General features: G+C 40.9%; 1 protein-coding gene across 3 annotated transcripts in view; it reads left to right on the forward strand.

Moving 5' to 3' along the window:
- Nucleotides 1-20,849, forward strand: part of PTPN4 (protein tyrosine phosphatase non-receptor type 4) — an 86,077-nt gene that overhangs the window by 37,947 nt on the left and 27,281 nt on the right. For 2 of the 3 annotated variants that reach the window (XM_079968751.1, XM_079968750.1), the window contains exons 6-14: nucleotides 1,975-2,019; nucleotides 2,656-2,708; nucleotides 4,554-4,674; nucleotides 5,371-5,458; nucleotides 6,918-7,006; nucleotides 10,161-10,224; nucleotides 12,113-12,285; nucleotides 13,595-13,663; nucleotides 19,135-19,269. In XM_079968751.1, coding sequence (XP_079824877.1) covers nucleotides 1,975-2,019; nucleotides 2,656-2,708; nucleotides 4,554-4,674; nucleotides 5,371-5,458; nucleotides 6,918-7,006; nucleotides 10,161-10,224; nucleotides 12,113-12,285; nucleotides 13,595-13,663; nucleotides 19,135-19,269 — 837 coding nt within the window. The remainder of the gene's footprint in view (nucleotides 1-1,974; nucleotides 2,020-2,655; nucleotides 2,709-4,553; nucleotides 4,675-5,370; nucleotides 5,459-6,917; nucleotides 7,007-10,160; nucleotides 10,225-12,112; nucleotides 12,286-13,594; nucleotides 13,664-19,134; nucleotides 19,270-20,849) is intronic. The other variant, XM_079968752.1, reaches the window with a different exon arrangement.

Genomic DNA, 20,849 nt, shown 5'->3' on the forward strand with positions numbered 1-20,849 from the left:
TTCAGGGCTTTATATATTAACAGAACCTAGAATGTGCCTTGGTAGCTAATGGGCAGCCAGTCCAGTTCTTTCAACACAGGTATAATAGATCTATAGCTAGATACCCCACTCATCATGCTAGCGTCTGTGCTGTGTACTAGCTACAACTTCCTAACGTCGCCTCACCTAAAGCACATTGCAGTGCATGGACCTCAGTGGGCAGGGTGTAGTTGCTGAACCAACTGAAGTTGGTGGTGGGTGCTTCATTCCACCAAGGTCAAGTGGAGTTGTAATACCCCAAGAATACCCTCAGATTGTGTACCTGCTCCTCTCGAGAGTGTCCATGTCTGTTCAGAACAGGTGAACAGAATTCCTGTGGCCTGGGAACCACTTACTCATAGGATCTCTGCCTTACCAGGCTCAGTCCACTTGCATCATCCTTTGCACGTTTGAATGGCAAAGAAAAGTAGGGCACATTGAAAAGCAAGGCTTGCTTCAGGCTGTTCATCCTTCTTTATTGAGAAAGCCTTTTCACCCCACTTGTGGCTGAGGGGCACTCTCTGGATGTAAAGATGGCTGGAGCTTGTTTCACTTCATAGCACACCTGGCTATCCTATACTTAAAAAAAAAAATGTTTTTAAAAGGTCACTTGGGGATCTCCTGGACTGTGAGGCTTGGACTTCTGACCTGAAATCCAGCCTTAATGTATCTACTGCCATCTCCTGTTCACTATTGAGAAGCACTCCTGAAGGAAACATTTTGGATCCATGCCTATGCTTAATCCACACAAGTTTATGCAGGGGGTGGGCACAAACTACTATATAAAAGTAAATTATAAATGCATCGCTTAAGAGTAATTCACAGAGAAAGAGAAATAAAATAACATGACTGTGTTTGTGGGTAATTGCAATAAAGTGTGTCATTCCACAACCCTTGATTTAGAGGATCAGCTTCCCTTATGGAAGTAGAAGGAAGTCTCTGTAAAGGCCTGTAAGATAAAAACACTGCAGTGTCATACCAGAATGTTTGCTACATGGAAATTCATGCCTTTCAGATTTTATTGGTGACTAGAAATACTTTAAAGGTAGATTAGAATTCTAAACTAATTTCAAACCGTCACTTCAGGTAAGACATCGTGAGATAGAAGGGCCAGAATTAATACGCATTCATCTCACAAGGCCTATTTGCTTGGAGGTACATTTCAATAGATTGTTGATATTCATGGGTATTATTATTGTTGGAGGCATGCCAGTGTGACTAATCACATTTTTTTGGCATGGGTTAGAGATGGCAAAATGGAACTTGCAATGTTGCAATGTTGCAATAGGGAGGGATGAAGAGATAACAATCAGAAATTGTTTTCTATTAATTTTTAAATATGTCCAATCCCATTAGTTTGGCTTTCAAAATACCACACAGAACAACATTTGTCAATTGAGGCATGAAAATATGATGTAGATGTACCTGAGTCCAATCAATGGATCCTAACCTTTTATTCTCCCAGCTCCTGCCCACCTAGCAGTTTGAAAGCATGTCAAAGTGCAAGTAGATAAATAGGTACTGCTCTGGCAGGAAGGTAAACGGCGTTTCCATGCGCTGCTCTGGTTTGCCAGAAGCGGCTTAGTCATGCTGGCCACATGACCCGGAAGCTGTACACCGGCTCCCTCGGCCAATAAAGCGAGATGAGCGCTGCAACCCCAGAGTCGGTCACGACTGGACCTAATGGTCAGGGGTCCCTTTACCTTTACCTTTAACCTTTTATTGATTATATAAATTCTAATGTAAACTGCATGTGTTACAGCAGCACCAAACTATTTGGATTTCTTATGTTTATATGACTTTGAACTCAGTTTAATTTCTGTGTCTTGCTAGCCTGAAATAATGGTATATGGTGAAATGCAGATGCTGAAGTCAAAAGGTGATCTTAATTTTGTTAATTAAAAATACAATAGTAACTTTGTCAACCTGTTGTACTGTGTTTACTTTTTCTTTAAGGTACCAATATTTTTTGCAAATTAAACAAGACATTCTTACTGGAAGGTAAGATTTGCTTGCCATGAAGACTTGGGAACCCTTGCAGACAGTTGTGCAAAATTATTTAGTAATTCAGGGAGAGGGTGGAGATAAATAGTGTGATCGAATGCCTCAATCAAGTTATGAAAATATGTATGTGGCTGCTGACTTCCCACATGCATCCCATGGTAATTGGCAATCCTATAATAAAGCCCATAGAAAAAGGTGTTAATAGATCTGGTTGCAGTGCTAGGGGTTGTGCGTGCAATATTTTATCAATTAATCAGGAACTATGTATGCAATGCCAAATGAGATTTGGATCTGCCTCCCATCCATCTTAAACAGGTGATTAGTGGAGTCAGAGCTGACAGTGCCAGCCATTCATGTAAGCTTTTGTGATCGCATACCTCTAGGTTGGTATCCAGATGTTTAAATCTCTTTGGATACTAATCTAGAAGCATGGTTTCCTTTTTAAAGCAAATATCTAAAAATAACAGCTGGTGTGTTTTTAGTTGTGTCATTACATATTTGCCTGCCTTAAAAGGGAAGTCTTGTCTATTTGATGCTTCAGTGTTTTTTTGTTACAGAATTCAAATAAATGGGTAAAACTAATTGGCTCTAAAGATTACTGTATTGAAGTGTGTTGGTTATTTCCCCTCATAGATTGCCCTGCCCTTATAATACTGCTGCACTCTTGGCTTCCTATGCTGTTCAGTGTAAGTAAAATATTTAATATTAAAAAATATGTTCTTATATTATGCTTCTAATTTTCCTGATGTTGTTACTTTTCTTTTGTGTTAAGAAACACTAAACCTTCAGGAAAAATATTTGAATAGACTGTGTTGTGTAAAGCTGATAAATTTATAAAAACAGTTTGTATCTTACCCATGTACAGTACAATTCTACGCATATCTACTTAGAAGTAAGCCCTATTGAGTTCATTGAGGCTTATTCCCAGCTAAGATAGTATAGGATTGCAGCCATAATATTACCTCTGAAATGTACATTGAAAATATGAAACTGTTCTTATACCTAACATGTAAAACATATGACAAGATAAATACATTGGCAGAGTTTATCATGGCATTTGTCATCAAAATATGTGTGGCTGTTAATGTAAAGATTGAGTGGATTTCCCACCTAAATTAGTAATAAATAGAGTTAAGATAAATGTATATACCTTGAAAAACATTTTTCTCTTGGTTAGGTTAGCTTATTACTATCAAATTAACATGCTTTGTGAACTATTATTGCTAAGATGGGAATTTAACAACCTCTAAAGCTGCAGTTCTAAAGGGGAGAGGGAAATAGTACTCAGAGTGGTTATTCCATCACATCCAGCAGCCTGCTGGACTTGCTCTGGCAGGGTGTCGGTAAAGGCACAGCAGCACATTTCTGTTCCTCTGTCCTTTTTATTTTTCTTGCTTTAACTTTTTCCCTATTCTCATGAACAGTGGGAGCAAAATTAACCATACCAGCTCCAGAGATGACATAGCTTCCTCCCTGATTTGGGGGTGTGGTGGGGGATTCCTGTTGTCCCTACCCATGTTGGAGCTCCAGTGTCAACAGGGCAAGGACTATGGAAGCTTCTGTGGCAACAGGGAGGAGGCATCCAAGGTTACACCTCTCTCTCTCTGCCATCCAAGAGTGAGATCCCATACTTCTTACTGGGGAACCCTCCCAGGGACCATAGGATTTTAAGGTTAGGGTGCCTTTGCCCCCCCCTTTTTTAAAGAAGTGATGCATATTGTTGCTTCTGAACAGTTTTTGATAAGATTTTGTATTTTGTCAGCCCTGAGTGCCTCTGTACAACCATTAAAGTGGTAACTGTTTCCACAGTTTAGCAAGAGTGTGCAAGGGTTTTTGGAAAAACAGCTGAGAAATCTGGCATACCGCTATGTCACAGAACCTGATTTTTATTTTTGTAGAAAATGCATTGCTTCACATAAAAATATATCACCAGTACAAAAATAAAATTCCTTTTCCAGAAGTAGATCACATCAACAAAATTATCCGTATATAATAAAATGGTACAGGTGTAATCACACTGCACTTTGTGTGACCGCCAATAGGAGCCTACCTGACAACTTTTATCTTCCCTGGCAGGCCAAAGATCTGGCCTTTGGGCCAGAAAAGCTTCTTCACCCCAGTCTAAGGGGAAGATGGGGGTAGAGAGGTTTGGCAAACTATAAGGGGGGGTAGTGGTATGGAGTAAGGATGCGTGTGGTTTTGGGGAGAAGGTGGCTTTGGTGAGAGGAGGTGGTAGGTAGGGTTGAAGAGTAAAGCAACCAGGGGCAGCAGCCCCTGGTTGTTATGTTTCTTGTCAATCTTGTGTAGCTATTTAGTTCTCTTGAACTATTTAGTTCTCTAGTCTTGAAACTAGAGTGCTTTCAGTTCATAGAAACAACATTAGGTGCTTTTGTACAGTTTTAGACTGAAGTTGTTTCATATGTAATAAAGGCTGGTGGATTAATTTTTTAATTTTTTTACCTTTCTTATACTGCATGGATTGCAAGGTGCTGAAATGGGGCTGTTGCTAAATGGTTTCTCTTAACTTTCAGCTGAACTGGGAGACTACAACCTTTCAGAGAACTTCCCAGGCTACCTCTCAGACTATTCCTTTATCCCCGGCCAGCCTCAAGAGTTTGAAAAAGAAGTGTCCAAACTACATCAGCAGCATATGTAAGCATAAAAGAAAGAAGAAATAAGGTTGCAGCCTGAAGAACTGTGTAACTAATTTAAACTACCCTGAGCTGCTTCTCTGTGTGTAAATTAAAAGTAGCTCCTTACATTATAACCCCAGGTTACTGCATGTGTGTCTCATCTAATCCTTTTGTGGAGAAATAACTCATTCAAGATCAGGTAACTGCTACAGAGAGAACTAGTGGTGAAAGATCACTAATACTGTTTAGGTTTTAGACTTAAAATGAATGCATGCTTTCAGAGTACATGCATCTGAAAATACACTTTTACAATCATAATTGTATTTTGAATATTAAAACTATATGCTTGGAGCAGTGGCGTAGCGTGGGTTATCAGCACCCGGGGCAAGGCAAGTAATTTGCGCCCCCTAACCCATGGATTTGCGCCCCCTAACCCGTGGATTTCCCTAACCCCCAGATGTTGCGCCCGGTGCCCCCGGCCCCCCCTGCACCCCCCACGCTACGCCACTGGCTTGGAGTCATGGTGGGACTGCTCCTCTTTAGCGAGAGAAAAACCAGGCAAGGAAGCAGGGGCAGTTAAACTGCTAATTGCCCTAAAGCCAATATAACTCCCTCTTTCTCTTTGGGCTCCAGTAAGAAAAGTTTTTAAATAAGGACCCTCGGGTTACTTTAAATATATTTTGAGCTATTTTATGTTCTTATATTGTCATTACAGAGGTCTGTCTCCTGCTGAAGCAGAATTTAGTTATCTCAGCACAGCCCGGACCTTAGAACTCTATGGAGTTGAATTGCACTATGCAAGGGTAAGCGTCAGTTGATTAGTATTAATCACGCAAATAAACCCAAAACAAAACATAGCATTGTCTGAATGGTCAATAGTTCTCTTCTTAGAAATTAATTTTTAAAATGTATCATAATATTCAACAAAATTAAAGTAAATCTGATTTCCATAACGTTACTTTGAAAATAATATATAGTTCTCTATTTAATGTTGTTGATGGGGATGGTATCTGTATGTCTTGAGTGACAATGGGGTGTGGCTCCCGGGGTGAAGTCAAACCGCTGGAGCATCACAGCACCTGCTATGGCTGCAGAGACCAGTAACTCATAAATGCTGCCTCCCATGTTCTTTTTGCTGTGTTAGCACCGAAGTGAGCTCTCTGGGGTGCAAGCCTGGGCAGTGTCTATGGAGGTCCTGGGCTGTCCACACGACAAGACTCTTGGCCTCACTGATGTGGTCCAAAGGAAAAGCAGAGCAATACAAAAGGCACTAGCTTGGCTGCAAGACCTGCCAGAAAGTGGCGTACAAGGCACTATCCAGCCGTCTTAGCCCTAATTAATTGGACCCATTTCCCCTTCCCTTCTAAGTTTTTTTTTTATTTAAAAATGTATTTCAAGCATTTGTACCCTGCTGTTCAGAGCTGCTTACATACAGTCAAAACAAGTCAGTCCCTGGGCATACAATCTGTATAGGGGAAAAGGACAGGGAGGGAAGACAAAAAGCAAAAGCAAAATTTAGGCACTAGTTTCTAAACAGTTCTTCCTATACTAACCAGCTGGCAGAATTCAGGTGCAGAAGGTGCCTGATGTTGCTGGACCTCAGCAGAGTGAATGGAATGAGCCTTCCGCTTCCTGTCTCTCCCACTGAGGCAGTCTGATGGAATGGCTGCCTGCAGGGGACAGCTGAAGGGAGAGGAGGCCTCATGGAGCTAGCCTTTCACAGCAGAGCCCATGTCTCATTTTACTCAGCCCTTCTTTCTCTGTCCCTGAGACTCCACACCTCTGTTGCCATTAGTTCTTCTCCTTCAACCACCCACAGAGTGCTGAGGTTCTTAATTCAAGCTGCTTTGTTGCATAAGATTGCTCGTCAAGGCTGGGGTACTGAAATAGGGTCATGAGAAATCTTCACATGGGTGTCTGCTACACTGAAGAGTCCCCTTTTGATTAACAATTATTTCTTATCCATTCTAGCCATTGCCAAAGTCTGTCTAGTCTCTCCCTTTGTTGCTCTGTTGTATAGTAGAGTTTCTTTACTGAGGCGGGATTGTGGGAGGGCCTCAAGGATGTTGATGGAAGGATCAGGACGCAAGGTGAAGCAAAGTAAAGAGACAGGAAGTGATTGTTGAGGCAACAATGTTTCCTTCCTGTAAACATTCTAGAACTTCATCTTGCATGTTTTCGGGCAATAAGATCTGCAAGACGGCGATATGAGAGAACAGAAGAGACATAAGCATTCATTTTTTTCCTGTTCTTTTTTTATAGGATCAAAGTAACAATGAAATTATGATTGGAGTAATGTCGGGAGGCATACTAATTTATAAGAACAGGGTACGAATTAACACCTTTCCATGGTAAGGATGTGTTTAAGGGAAACATTTTGTTTGCCACACACTTTCTTAAATCTGAATAACTTCTTCATAAATTGCTAAGTGTACATCAACTCTAAATTAGTCACTCTAAAATGTGGCCTTTGATATATCCAGTGGTGTCTCTTGTGTGGCAATTAGCTTTTGAAAATATCCCTACAAAGTTTGCCGCATAATTGTAATGTAATGATTGTAATGGAAAATTTAGTGCACTTAATTTTTATTCAGCTAGAATATTTTGGATTATCCTTTATCACACTTCCAGAGTTACGATTCAGTATAGCAGGAGTGAAAGGGGAATACCTTACTATACATGCACCGTCTAGAATAGACAAGTTCTCATCCAATTTATTATTCAGTGTATTCTGTATAGGATGTAGGGATGACAGTAAAAAGACTGTATTAAATACTTGGGTCCAAAGAGCTGTGGGCAGGGTTCTGTTCATGTAGCAGGGCTTTTCCACCACTCCTTCCTGCTGCTCCCCCCAAAAAATTCACTCCTGAATGGTGGAAATCAGCAGCTCTCTGTCCAAGAGTCACCTAATGTACCTTTGATGTTGAGGAAACCCAGATAACATCTGCTGAGGTGGATCTGTATGTATTAATTTGAAAATCTACATACCGTCTTTCACACCGGCATCAAGACAGTCACAATGTAAGACCAGGTACATTAAAGTTCCATAAAAATATAATAAAACAACAGGCTCCTAACTACTGAACAGAAAAGAATTAGGAACCAGTAAATGCTCAGGGTCTGATTCTTACGTTTATGTATCCCACTCCGGAGGCCAACTTTCACGGGTGAAAGAACACTGTTTACCATGCAGTCCTATTTCAAAAGCCCTGAATCTTGCAAAACTTTGTCTTCTTTAATTGATTTTAACTATGGCATTTGAATATTAGACTGACAATGTCTTGTGTGTGAACCACAGTGATGTATCTAATTTTATGGTGCTTTCTTACTTACATGCCACAAATTCATGTATTTTTTTTAGTTAGATGGGGAAAGTAACATGTATTCCCTGCAGAAACTTACTTGCTCAACCAACAGAGTCTGGGAAGCACTTGTCTGAAGTTCTCATTAGCATACAAAGTTACAGTTACACCCATGCATGGAATCCTATTTAAGACTGCATATGTTTTGATGAAATAATTCAAATGGGGTGAGGTTTATCATGAACGGTGTTTATTTAGCAGCACTGATACTTTTACAATGTGACAAAAAGCACAGCCCAGGTGCCAAGGAGATTACAATCTAGAATTTGATAAGGAGAAGACCTATGCAGTCAGAGCAGTTGCGCATACTTAAGTTGGTTTTCAAGGCCTAAGGGGTTTGTTGAGCCAAAGGTTCACAGAAAAGGTGGATTTGGGGGGAAGATTTGAAAGGAAAGAAAGGCAGCAGCATTTAGGATGGGGCTGGGCAACCTTTTTCTATTGAGAGCCACATTCTCACAGGGGTAATTACTGGGGGCTGTTTACTGGCAGTGAGTGGAGCTAGAGCAAATAGAGGATGGAGCCAGAGAAAAATGTGTTTCAAAGTAATAAATGCTTCAATTTTCACCTCAGCTTAGAATTTTTGTGGCAAGCATAAGAGAATGTGCCTCTCTCTCCTCCTCCCCCCACATGTACTTTAGGTTTTCTCCTAACCTTTCAGATAATATTTCAGGGCAGTGTTAGGGTTGGACAAAAGTTGTTGAGCTTTCTTCCTTCTTTTTTTAAGTAAAATCACCCAAAACAACACCGCCAACATGCATTGCTGTGCGTCTGGATTATTTTCACCCCAAACACTGCTTTTGATAGCAGTATTCTGGGTATGTCCGGATGTATGGCAACCCTAGGCAGTGTGGGGGATAGCTCAGTTAGTAGGACCTGAGACTCTTAATCCCAGAGTTGTGGGCTTGAGCTCCATGTTGGTCAAAAGATTCCTGCATTGCAGGGGGTTGGACAAGATGTCCCGCGTGGTTCCAACGCTTCCAGCTGATTTTGTGATTGAAACAAATCATACTAAATATTTTCATAACTTGCTTATTCACAGAACAGTGTGGGAATATAGCTTCTCCTTGGGAGGTTAGAACAGTCCTTCAGGGTGGTTTGGCCTACTTATTTTATTTGATGTCCCTGGGAAGTGATACAATCTTACAAGGGAGTCAATATTTGGATAGGTGTGATGCTATCTAAGCTGTCTTGTTGGCCACACATGTAGTAAGAACAACTCTGGATCCCAACAATAAATTGATACTTTGATGTGTTGTCATTCATTAATAGCACAGCAAATGTGCTTAAAATAAGGAATGCATACTACACAGAGACTTGCTTTAATTGAACAACTTGATTCTATAATCATGCCTGCTTAATTGCAGCCACACCACTTTCATCATCCATGCTCATCAGTATCTTATCCTTCCTTGACAGCAGCAGCACAATTAATATGTTAAAAGTAATGTCGCAGCAGTAACAACCAATATTGTCATCTTGCTTACAGACAACTCTCCTAACTGTATGTGGAAAGTGCCAATTGTCTTACAGGTGCATCACAATTTCAGTACTGGCAGTGCTTAATCAATTCCTTGAACCTCTTCCAGAAGTTGCATTCTGATACTCGAGGATTCTTGTATGTGATCTTATCATATGCAAATCATGTGCTGGAGGAGAAAGAATATTACTCTTGCTTGCATGGCTGAAATCACCCTCATTCTGATAAAAGCCAGACAGGAGCTAGTTTTGCAGCATTTTATTCAATTTTTATGAAACAAATACTCAAAAGCTAAGGTTGCTATGTTTTACAAAGGATAAGGGAAATATCCTTTGGCCATTTGCTGAGATTAATTACCCATTTCTCCCCAACCAGGCTCTAGTGAGTTTGAACCTCCCTCCACTTCATTCACTTCATAAATTGTAGCAATCATATATTGGGATCATTGATGTTCAAGGAATATCACTTTCTGATTGTTTTGCCTTTCTGGTGGCTGTTTTGGGGAACTTCATCATGAGCAGAACTGATATTTACCCTCTCCCATTGATCATAGTGGCATTGGGCAACAAATATGCTTGTCAAAACCTGTCCAGATCCCTTTTGGTAGATACCTTTTATGCATTTTAAAGAAATATTACATCATTTTGATTTTTTTATTTCACTTAGGTTGAAGATTGTTAAAATTTCTTTTAAGTGCAAGCAGTTTTTTATTCAGCTTAGAAAAGAATTGGTGAGTACTGATATTAACATTTTTATCTGAAGTTGCAAAGTGCTTCACTGTTGTCAGAGATAATTTCATGCAAGTTACGTCTTTGGAGCTTCATACATGATAACACTACTTCACTAGTGTGTTGTTCATTATAGAATTATCTAGTGGCAGATACTACAGTTTAAATGGTCCCTATTTTATGAAATAGTGTATTAGATATTTTAAAGTTAGAGCTGTAGTCTGACTGATAGTCACTTTTGCAGACTGAAAATGGGAGGTGCAAATTCTCTTTTTTAAAAGTTCTTAATATAGGGTTGCATGAGTACAGATCCTCACGTGTCTTTGTCTGTGTCTGCATCTGGTGGGTAAAGGGGAAAGGAATTGAAGGCTGCATTAAGACAGCAATGCTATGAGTTTCTTGTCTGCTCACCTCCATCGATTTGCAAGTGCGATTCAGATGCCAATAACAAACAGGTTCCTACCATCATTTTTTGCTATGAGAAAGGCAAAACTCTGGTTCTTAGCTGCCAGTCAAGTAAAACAGCTTCCCACCCCTTCAGTGAGTGGCTTAACAGGTTGCCCTTGGCAAATAAGGTGCAACCATGAAAGAATAAACTGCATGATGTAAGAGAGTTAGCAAGCACAAAGAGCACTAGCCAATGTCTAAATTCAGCTTCATTTACTTTTCTGGAGCTGAGCTGGGTAGAATATTCTGGGTTAGTGTGCATCAGCCAATCCTGCCTTAGCCCTGGGGGTGAGATTGAAGCACAGAGAGTATTGATTCCTTAAGAAACATAGACTGTGCTGCTGCTTTCTACCTTGCAATCCACTTACCACAGAGTCAGTGTGAAAGGGCTGGAGTGAAGTTTGGCAGGACTGCTATAAAGATTGAAAAACTGTAGTGTAGAGCAGTGTTTCCCAATCTTGGGCCTCCAGATGTTTTTGGCCTACAACTCCCATCATCCCTAGCTAGCAAGACCAGTGGTCAGGGATGATGGGAATTGTAGTTCAAAAACAGCTGGAGGCCCAAGGTTGGGAAACACTGGTGTAGAGCATTGTAATCTCATTACAACTCTACACATTTTGTCATGCCGTAAGTTAATCACAAGATACAGACAGATGCAAATGTTAGGGAGAAGATGCACACACTGTGTGACTACCCAGATAATACAACAAGCTAATTTTATATAGAAAAATGCCAGAATAGATGGGAGAACTCTTGAATGTGGAGTATGGGACATAGAGGAATGCAATCCAGGTTTTAGGAGGGAAAGTTGAGACAAGGTGTGGAGTATAAGAAATTGCAAGAGAAGAAAGGCAAAGATGGGGATTGTCCACAAGGTTTTATAAAGAGAAAGGGCAATGAAGGAACCTGGCATGTCCTGGTTGCATATTATAGGTTTTGTCAAACTGGTGGGAAACCCTTTTGTTCATTTGGAAGCCGAATATCAGCAATAGTGGACATATTTCTCTCAAATGTGGATTTCCTAACACTACTGATGATCTCCTGTAATGAGTAATTTAAAGAAGAAGGTAAATTCAACAGATTTGGTCAGTGTCATATATGAACTGAATATGTGTCCTCGAACACAGGATTTTTATGACAGACATGCAGGTGTTCTATAGCAAATAAACCAATATGAAAAGGCTCTATTTAAGGCAGAGGGTTTGAGAACCACCATGGTTAAGAATATTGTCATGGGTTGTTGTTTTTTTAATGACTGGGAGTTGATTTAACAGCCAGGAGAGAGAAGGAATAGATCCCTAATTACAATGTTCCTTAGATAACCAGAAGGTCCTTTTTCTTGGAATATTTGTGTGTGTGTTTTGAAAGAGAACCATTTCATAAGAACTGTAGCCTCAACTACATTTCAGAATGCAAGGCTAATTTTATTAAATTTTGTCCCAGCATGAATCTAGAGAAACGTTACTAGGATTCAACATGGTGAATTATCGAGCGTGTAAAAATTTATGGAAAGCTTGTGTAGAACACCACACTTTTTTCCGGCTAGACAGACCACTGCCCCCTCAGAAGAACTTTTTTGCACACTACTTTACTTTGGGTTCAAAGTACCGGTACTGGTAAGTTTGGGCCATATGTAAAAAGAGGGAGGGATATCAGCATATTGTTAAAGAATAACTTACTGATAGATCAGATGAAGCGCCTGTTGATTTTTAAACATTTAATACTCCAGATTTTTATGTTGCTCTATAGCCTGCATAGACGTCTAGTTAAGTTAGCTTTCTTTACACTGCACTGTGCCAATTTTATTTTGAAAATGTGTGTTCTTCAGTATAAAACTGTTGTTTGAAGTATATCCCTGCCTCCCATAATTTTTTTTAAAACGGCTTAAAATGCTAAGTTCTATTAATATTTGGGGGCAGGTATAGAAATGCACCAACTCCATACAGATTGAGGCGAACATGTAGAAAGTGTCCCAGATGGCACACCTTTCCTTTTATAAAGGACAGTCAAACAAATTTCCTGGTGCACAGTGAGAGAAAAGTGAAACTGGAAAAAAATAAAATAAAGGAACACAGGGCATGATTGTGAAGAAACAAGAAAAGGACTAGAGAAAACCGCAGCATCTTCTATAATGCTATTCTTGCAGGTACCCTGCTTTCATTTGGCACAGCATTGAAGAGGAGAGCAGAAACTTCCACCTTCATTTTAAATTAACCACAGTATAAGAATACATCTCAGCCCTAAACTGTGGCTAATCTTAACTAGGATTAGTGAAAGCAAGTCAGCTTCCAAAATTCTGCTTTGAGTTTGGTTTGTTTGCATTAAGACTAAATGCAAGTTTTTCCTGGGTTTGGATGTTGTAACAAGTAGTAATTAGTCTGAAGCAGATGCAAAAGCCTCAAGGTGATGGGGGGGACGGGGGACCGTATGAGCTCAAAGCTCATGACAACTAGCCAGGATGGCCATGTTCTGCCTTTGAATATTAGTTGCTGGTAATCCCAAAAGCAGGAAGCACTAGTACAACTAATTGCCGCTGTTAAAACAGAATGCTGGACTAGATGGAACTTTGGCCTAATAAAGCACAGCTTTTCTTATCTTTATGTATTCACCAGACAAAAAAATCTCTGTTGTTAATCCCTGATTACAATGTATTACTATTTGACATTTTAAAGACTTGGAGAAATTTTGTGGCCAATTATCAGTATCTGATAATAGTGTCAGTTCAGGTAAGAATTGCTTGGCAATTAGTAAAAGTATCCTAGAATATGGAAAGCCCCTGGTTTCATCAGGTCTAACATGCATTCACTGTTAGTCTAGTAATTTTACTGTTGGACTTGGATGCACCGGTGTGCTCATATTTAGGCAAAATATTTTTCCCCACACTTCCACCACTATTTTCTTGACAATCTCAATATTTTATTTCAGTGGGAGAACAGAAGTCCAGTCTGTACAGTATGGTAAAGAAAAGGCAAATAAGGACAGGGTATTTGCCAGGTAAGCAATTTCAAGTTATTTGCATCCTGTACTATTGTCTGTGGATTGTTACAGTAGCTTATTTTACCTGTTTTGAATTCTCTTCTTCCCTCAAAATCAGCAAATTACAATAGCTTTGTGCAGAAATTACTGTGCAGATTTTAATGTATGGTGCAACATACTACAAATTAATTCTGTACCAAAGTGAAATACATTAATATGTTTTCATATTGTATCATCATAATACATATTTCCTTAATGCAAATTCCCTTTTTACGCATACTTTGAATATGTAAACTGTGAAGACAGGCTATGCTTGTTATAATAGGCCTTCCTTGGTGTCTGTGCGTTCATCATTATACTGAATCTGTTACAGTGAATGGTCTGAAAATCTGATCAGCTAGGTTTCTGGATCACACAGTGGAACTGTAAATACATGTCTCTACACACATCTGAACCTATTTTCTGTCCAGCTACAACAGGGAGCAACAACAAGCTGAGGCAGTGCAGCTGCATCCAAGAGCATTGAGAGAGTGAAGGGGTAGTAGAGACCAAATAAAAGAATGAGAATTTGTCCTTCAGTTTGAGAAAGATGCAAGGGGGAAGGAAGGGTGAAATGCATCCTCAGCAGGATAAATCCAAGAGTTGGGGAAAGTGGGTTTTCCCAAACAACATCACTGGGCAGAATGCAGAGGTATCGAAACAGGCAGCAGATTGGGAGCTTCCAAAAAGATCTACATTGGCTCCGTGTAGGCTTCTGAGCTCATTAAGTATTTTTGTTGATCTTTAAAGCCCTCAGCTGCTTTGGCTCTGTATACCTGAAGGAGCGTCTCCACCCCCAACATTTAGCCTGAGATCTAGCTCTGAGGGTCTTCTGCTGGTTCCCTCACTTCGAAAACTGAAGTTACAGGGAACCAAGCAGAGGACCTTCTTAGTAGTGGTGTTCGCCTTGTGGAATTCTCTCCTGTCCAATGTCAGGGAAATAAACAACTATTTGATTTTTAGAAGACATCTGAAGGCAGCCCTGTATTGGGAAAATTTTGACGTTTTATGTTTTATTGTGTTTTTAATATTTTGTTGGGAGCTGCCCAGAGTCAGATGGGCAGCAAATGAATAACTGAATTGAATTAAAGTTGAGCATAGTGTCTGCCTACAAGATTGGAAAACAGAAAACCTGGGTGTCTGCTGAAATAAATTTCCCAGAAGGAGAAAAGGACTAGAGATGTCAAGGCTACTTCCTGAAAAGGGCGCAATAGGTGCTTTATGCTGTGTTTTGGTACTAGGTAGAAGATCACAAAAGCACTCAAGGTTCAGGGGGTGGCAAAGTGTTGCCTTGATTCCATTAGGTTTCATTAGGATGCAAGGGAAATTGGCTTTTGCATGTCCAAGCAGCTCATAACCCAGGGCATTTAATGGTTATTTTTTGTTGGGAGCTGCCCAGAGTGGCTGGGGCAACCCAGTCAGATGGGCAGCATATAAATTGCTATTATTAGTAATATTATTATACTTTTCCATTTCTGTGGAGGATGGAGGCTAGTTTGGTTAGATTGTTTTCATTTTGTTTGACAGATCTTGCCTGCTTAGCAACTGTAAACAGACAAAAAAGAAGCTGAGGGACAAAATGGAATTGATATGGCAACAAAGGCCCATTTCACTCAAACACCAGTCTGTGAACTGCAGGCACTATTAAATGTCATATTCACACAAACTTTGGATGCATCTAAAGCATGCTTACTCAGCAGTTCAAAGGGAATAATTATTTAACTCCTTAAAACTGTTTAGGATGGTAAACAGAATGACAGCATGAACAGTTTTCAAGCATTCTGCTGTTTGTACCTTTGCAACTTTTTGGTGCTTAAGCAAATGTTAGACTGGTGCTTGGAGGTATTGAACTAAATGGGGCAAAAAAAAAAAAAAAAGGAATAAAGGAGAAGAAACTGAATCCTGAAGAGATAAAAGTGTTGTGTATATCAAGTTCTCACATCTAGAAATTAGGGAGGTGCCATATTCTGGACCGGTTGTACTCCCATGGAAGGAGCAGGCCTGCAGTTTGTGAGTGCTCCTGGATTCAGCACTGTCAGTGGAGGCTCAGGTGGCCAGGAGTGCCATTTTGTAGCTTCAGCTGGTCCACCAGCTAAAAGGCAGAAATGCTTTAACCACCATACTCAATGCTCAGGTAACTTCCAGATTGGATTATTGCAGTGTACTTTATGTGGGGGTGTCCTTGAAGACAACTCAGAAATTTCCATTGGTACAAAATGCAGTGGCTAGATTACGGGCTGTGGTTCCATTTACATCTCACAGAACCCCTGTTTTAGAATAACTGCATTGGTTGCCAATTAATTTCTGGGCCCAAGGTGCTCACATTAGTGATTAAATCCCTAAATACCTGAAAGACCACCTCCTTCCCTACAGTCCCTCTTGGGTGCTAAGAGCAGCAGAAGAGAGCCTCTTGGTAGTTCCACAGCTCTCAGAAGCTCAGGTGGTGGTGATGTCCCAGGAGGGAGCATTCTTTGTAGTAGAAGCTGCCCATAGAGATGTGTCTTGCAACATCAATATACAACCTTAGGTACATTCTGAAGACACACCTCTTCACCCTGGCTTTTGATACAGGATGTCAGGGAACTGCCATCAGGTCAGAGACGAGAGGGGGAAGGGCAGTTGTGTTAAAGGGAACCTCCAAAGATCTCCCGAAGCAGCTCCTCCTCTGGCGAGGAGGAAAGCCCCACCTCCAGTGGAGAGGAGGTGGTGGGACCAGGGGATGCTAGGGAGAGCCTCAACGCCGAGGCTGTGCAAGCCGGAGGGGAGGGAAGTACCCCTTTGCCAGTGTGCTGGTCCAGGGGGGAGGTTACCGTGGGGCGAGGTCCAGGACCTGAGTTGAGGGTCGGCAGACAGTCATCCTCGGGCAAAGCGGGGTCCACAGCGGGAAGCCGGGCAAGGACAGGAACTCTGGGGGAACAGGACTGGATGCTGGCCGAAACAGCTCATCAACGATGTTGCTCCCGCAACCTGGGACCGGGCTGACTGGCCTTTATATTCTCTGAGGCCAGGGGCGGCCCCGGCCCCCAGGAGACCTGCCTCTCCTGGCCTTAAGGCGAGCACTCCTCCTGGGAGAAACCAGTTCCCTTCGCCTCTCTGCCCTGAGCCTCTGCTGTTCAGGAGAGGCTGAAGGGTTACTGGACCCAGGGGGAGACTCACCTGCAGGCACTGAGGATCCGGCACAGGTGCAGGCGCTTCAGAATCCAGGCCCTGCCCCAGTTCAGCCGGCCCTGGAGGCAGGGACTCCTGTGCAGGCTGGGATTCCTCCGGTTCAGCCTCTGAATCGGATTCCCAGGCCATCACAGCCAGCGCCCAGTCTGCACAGTAGGTTTCGGCACAAGGAAGGGAGGAGATGGCTGGAGGTCACGCAACTGTTATGCTGGGGGAGGTACAAGGACCCGCCCACTCCCAGATTCTGCTAGCAGCTGAGCCGGACATGAACTTGCAACGCTCTTCACTGTAAATAGTTTGCACTAATAATAAAGCCTGGAAAAGACAGGTTGGAGTCTTGCCTGTTTGCTCTCGAGTAACCACATCACCACCTGACACATGAGAAATATGTTTTTAGCATACCTTAACCCTTGGTGAGCAAAGCTACCTCTTAGTCGAGAGTACCTCTTTACTAATAGTGCATCTCTATCTTAAATCTATTAATCCTCTAAAATACAGTTGAAATTTCAAAGCCAAGACTGGTGTCCCGAGGAAATTGTCCCCTGTACTTGTTAGATAATTTCCCATAACCTAGTTAATGTGAGATGGAATTGAAATTAAAATCTCTGCAATGTTTTGAGTTACCTAAAAGTAAATCATAGAAATGAAGCAGTTAGTATTTTTTTGACATGTGCACTTATTAGAAGAGGAAGCCCTGGGAAGTGTATTGCTGCAATGTGGTGAACGTTTCTTTGAATTGCCACAAAGAACAGGAAGCTTAGGTAACATGCGTAAGTGGGTGGGTCTCCAAGGTTAAAACAGTTAATAATCAAATGTTCAAAATACAGTTTGACAGTTAAATGTTTCTGCTGTGTTGGCTGCTGAGGGGCACTACTACAAATACAACTTTTCACTTAGTAATTAAGGTGAGTGCTTCTAGGAGTTGCAATGTTCCTAGAAAGAGAATTCAAGCTCATTCAACCTACAGAAATCCCTTTTAAATGCAACACGTCTAAAGCCATCAGCATTTGGATGTTTGCATTCTTATAAAGTCTTATTAATCCTTACAGGATTAATTCTTTCCTAGACTACAATAGATATAGTTGTCTATCGTACACCTTTTTTATTCTGTTCCCAAAAATTTTTCTTTAAAAGCCTGTGAAAAGTTGCAGTCAGAATCATGTTATATTTGCAAATTATTTTGTTCATTTTAAACTAGAAATCATCTGGCTAAGTCGCAGAGAAGTCTTGCCTATTTAAATTTCATATAGATGTACGGTACCCCCCCCCTCTCTCTCTCGTCTGTCACACGGTTTGCTGTAGAGATGAATGGTTGTTTCATTAGCCTGGTTGTGTTTCTCTTTTGATAAGAAAAGTACTTTAATGCAGCTGTTTAGTTTAATGTCAGAAACTATGGACTAGTACACATAGTTGCATAAAACATAGTAGTTGTGTGTAACAAAATCTGATTGCTGTTTTTGAGGAAAAGCAGCCGGGAAAGAGGGCAATACTTTTCTGCTTGCCTGTGTTTCACTGTAATACCACTTCCACAAACACTTCTCCTACACACACACACACACACACAGAGAGAGAGAGAGAGAGAGAGAGAGAGAGAGAGAGAGAGATGTTTTCCTACTGGAACCTTAATATCCTCCTTGTGGGCTCTGCTCCATGTGTCTGTGAAGTGAAGTGGGGCAGGTGGCTGCCAAAGAGAGGGCCTTATTAGTTGTGAACTAGCTACAGAATAGCCTTTCCAGAAAGGTTTGTCTACTTCCTTTGTGGTCTTTTTCCGGTGTCAAGTAAAGACCTTTTAATTATCTAGGTTTTTCAACTAAATTTACAGCCCAAAATTTAAAACAATCTTACACTGCTTCAGTGCGTGGATTTATTTTTTTTTTGGGCTGCCTTTTATTAATTGTTGTTGGCTTTAATTATTATTGTACACTGTGTTTTTAATTTTTTGCCTCCCAAATGTTCATTAATGGGCAGCTATATAAATCTAATAGCAATGATAAATAAAGTGGCATATCTGAATTCATAGTGATTCAGTATTGTAGTGAGAAAGCCACAGCACAAGCTATGATTTGGTTGTTTATATATTCATTAATTTAGTGTTCTGCATCACGTTTCTTTAGGTGCTCTGAAACCCCTTGCACTATTTGGAGGAAATATTTAAATAACAAGTCAGTGTATCAGCCCCTGTACAGGGGAAAGCTAATGCTATTTTCTTGTTCACCTCAAATCCCAATTAATTTCTTCAGAGAACTTCCAGATACATATTGGTAATTTTTGTATTGTTTTAGATCCCCAAGTAAACCTCTGGCTCGCAGATTGATAAGCGGGATGGACTGGGAGGTTGTCAGCAGGAATTCAATGTCTGATGACAGGTTAGAAACTCAAAGTTTACCATCCCGCTCTCCACCTGGAACCCCTAATCAGTAAGTAAAATTGAATAGTCCCTGAGGCACTAGTTACCTCTTATTTTTATTTTCTTAAGGAAGGGAAAATACTTGAGATCTGTTTTTTTGGAGGGATGTGTGTTGAACCATAGTTATTTCCATACTAAGCATTTAAAAAGAAATTGTGAGGCAACACAGAGGCAGATTGACCAAAGTGTATGTTATAATAATCACATATAAAGAAAAACAAACAAACCTTGAATTAAATTATATTGAAGAAAAAGCAGTTATGAATTTCAGGATGTGCTCCGAGATTGAGTCCTGCACTGGTTCTACCTTCACCCAGACACTTTTCATTGCATCAGAAAAACAGGCCTGGTTCTAAACCATAGTTTAAAGCCATTGAATGGCCTGAGTGAGGCTTGAACTAGCATGCCTGTCTCTCCTTCTTCCTCGTTGCCATGAGGAAGGGATTGGAAACATTCATTTCCACATCACAGACTATGGTTAGTTTAAGCTTTGTTTCTGATCCTTGCTAATTTCATAAAGCATATATCAAATGCACTGCAATTTGCATTTCGGATGTAACACAAATTGTTACTTGTTTAAATTGGGAGGTGGTGCTTGCTATCTCCTTCTTGTGGCTGTTCTGAAGGAGAGGGATGTGTTTACATAGCACAACACTATGGTTTACATCAGTCTGTGTTACTGTTGCAATGAAACCTCTAGCTCTCTACAACTTGAATGTGTGTGTAGGAAATCTAATGTGACCCAAATGAGAGGGAAGTCATGTTTCTGAGTTAAGTGCTGTGTGTGTGTACATATGACTTCTTTTATAAAAAACTAAACCACAGTGGGGACCTTTCCACATAGGTGGAAAGTCAGGTTGTGTCAAAAGAGGAAATAACATTTTTTTCCTGACGTATATTGGCCTTTTGCCTCCATTTATATCTGGATTGCTGGGTTCCTACAGGAAGAGAAGCAGGGTGCTGTATCCAATGCTAGTCCTGCTCAGAGTAGACCCATTGAAGTTAATTGACCTGAAGGTTTGAGCCAGGTAGCCCCACCCTGTTGCTGTTTCCAGGCAGACGCCTATTTATTTGGAGGCTGCTGTGGGTTTAGAGGCAGCAGATAGCAATAATAGGACCATTGGTGGCTTGAAGGTGAATGCCAACTTTATCCTTGCTCCTGTTCCTGCACCTGGAGAATGCTGCCTGTTGAGGAGTCAGGAATCTGAGCCAGCTAGCCTTGCCCTGGAGAGCAAGTGTAAGAACTTTGCTTTGGCTGTTGCTGTTTCTAAGGAGGAAGCAACTGCGTAAGCAGTTGTTTGTGAAGGGCAGCTGTGTCTATGGGGAGGATGCAAATGCAGCTCATGACTGTAGAAAGTGTGGTTCATGGTGTGCCTAGGTTACTCCATATTTCAATTTTTTCTGGTTTATTTTATTATACTTTTGTATTTGTATTTGCTGTAGTTTTATTGTGTGTTCTTTAGTACTAATCTGTTCAGTGTTTTGGGGGCCTTGACCAAAAAGTGGTATAGAAATAAACTGATGATAACTAACTTGGGTACATGAATTTCAATAGGTCTATTCTATTGGGTAAAAAGGAGTAAAAATCAC

Source organism: Podarcis cretensis (assembly GCF_951804945.1).
Source record: "Podarcis cretensis genome assembly, chromosome: 1".
NCBI lineage: Eukaryota > Metazoa > Chordata > Lepidosauria > Squamata > Lacertidae > Podarcis > Podarcis cretensis.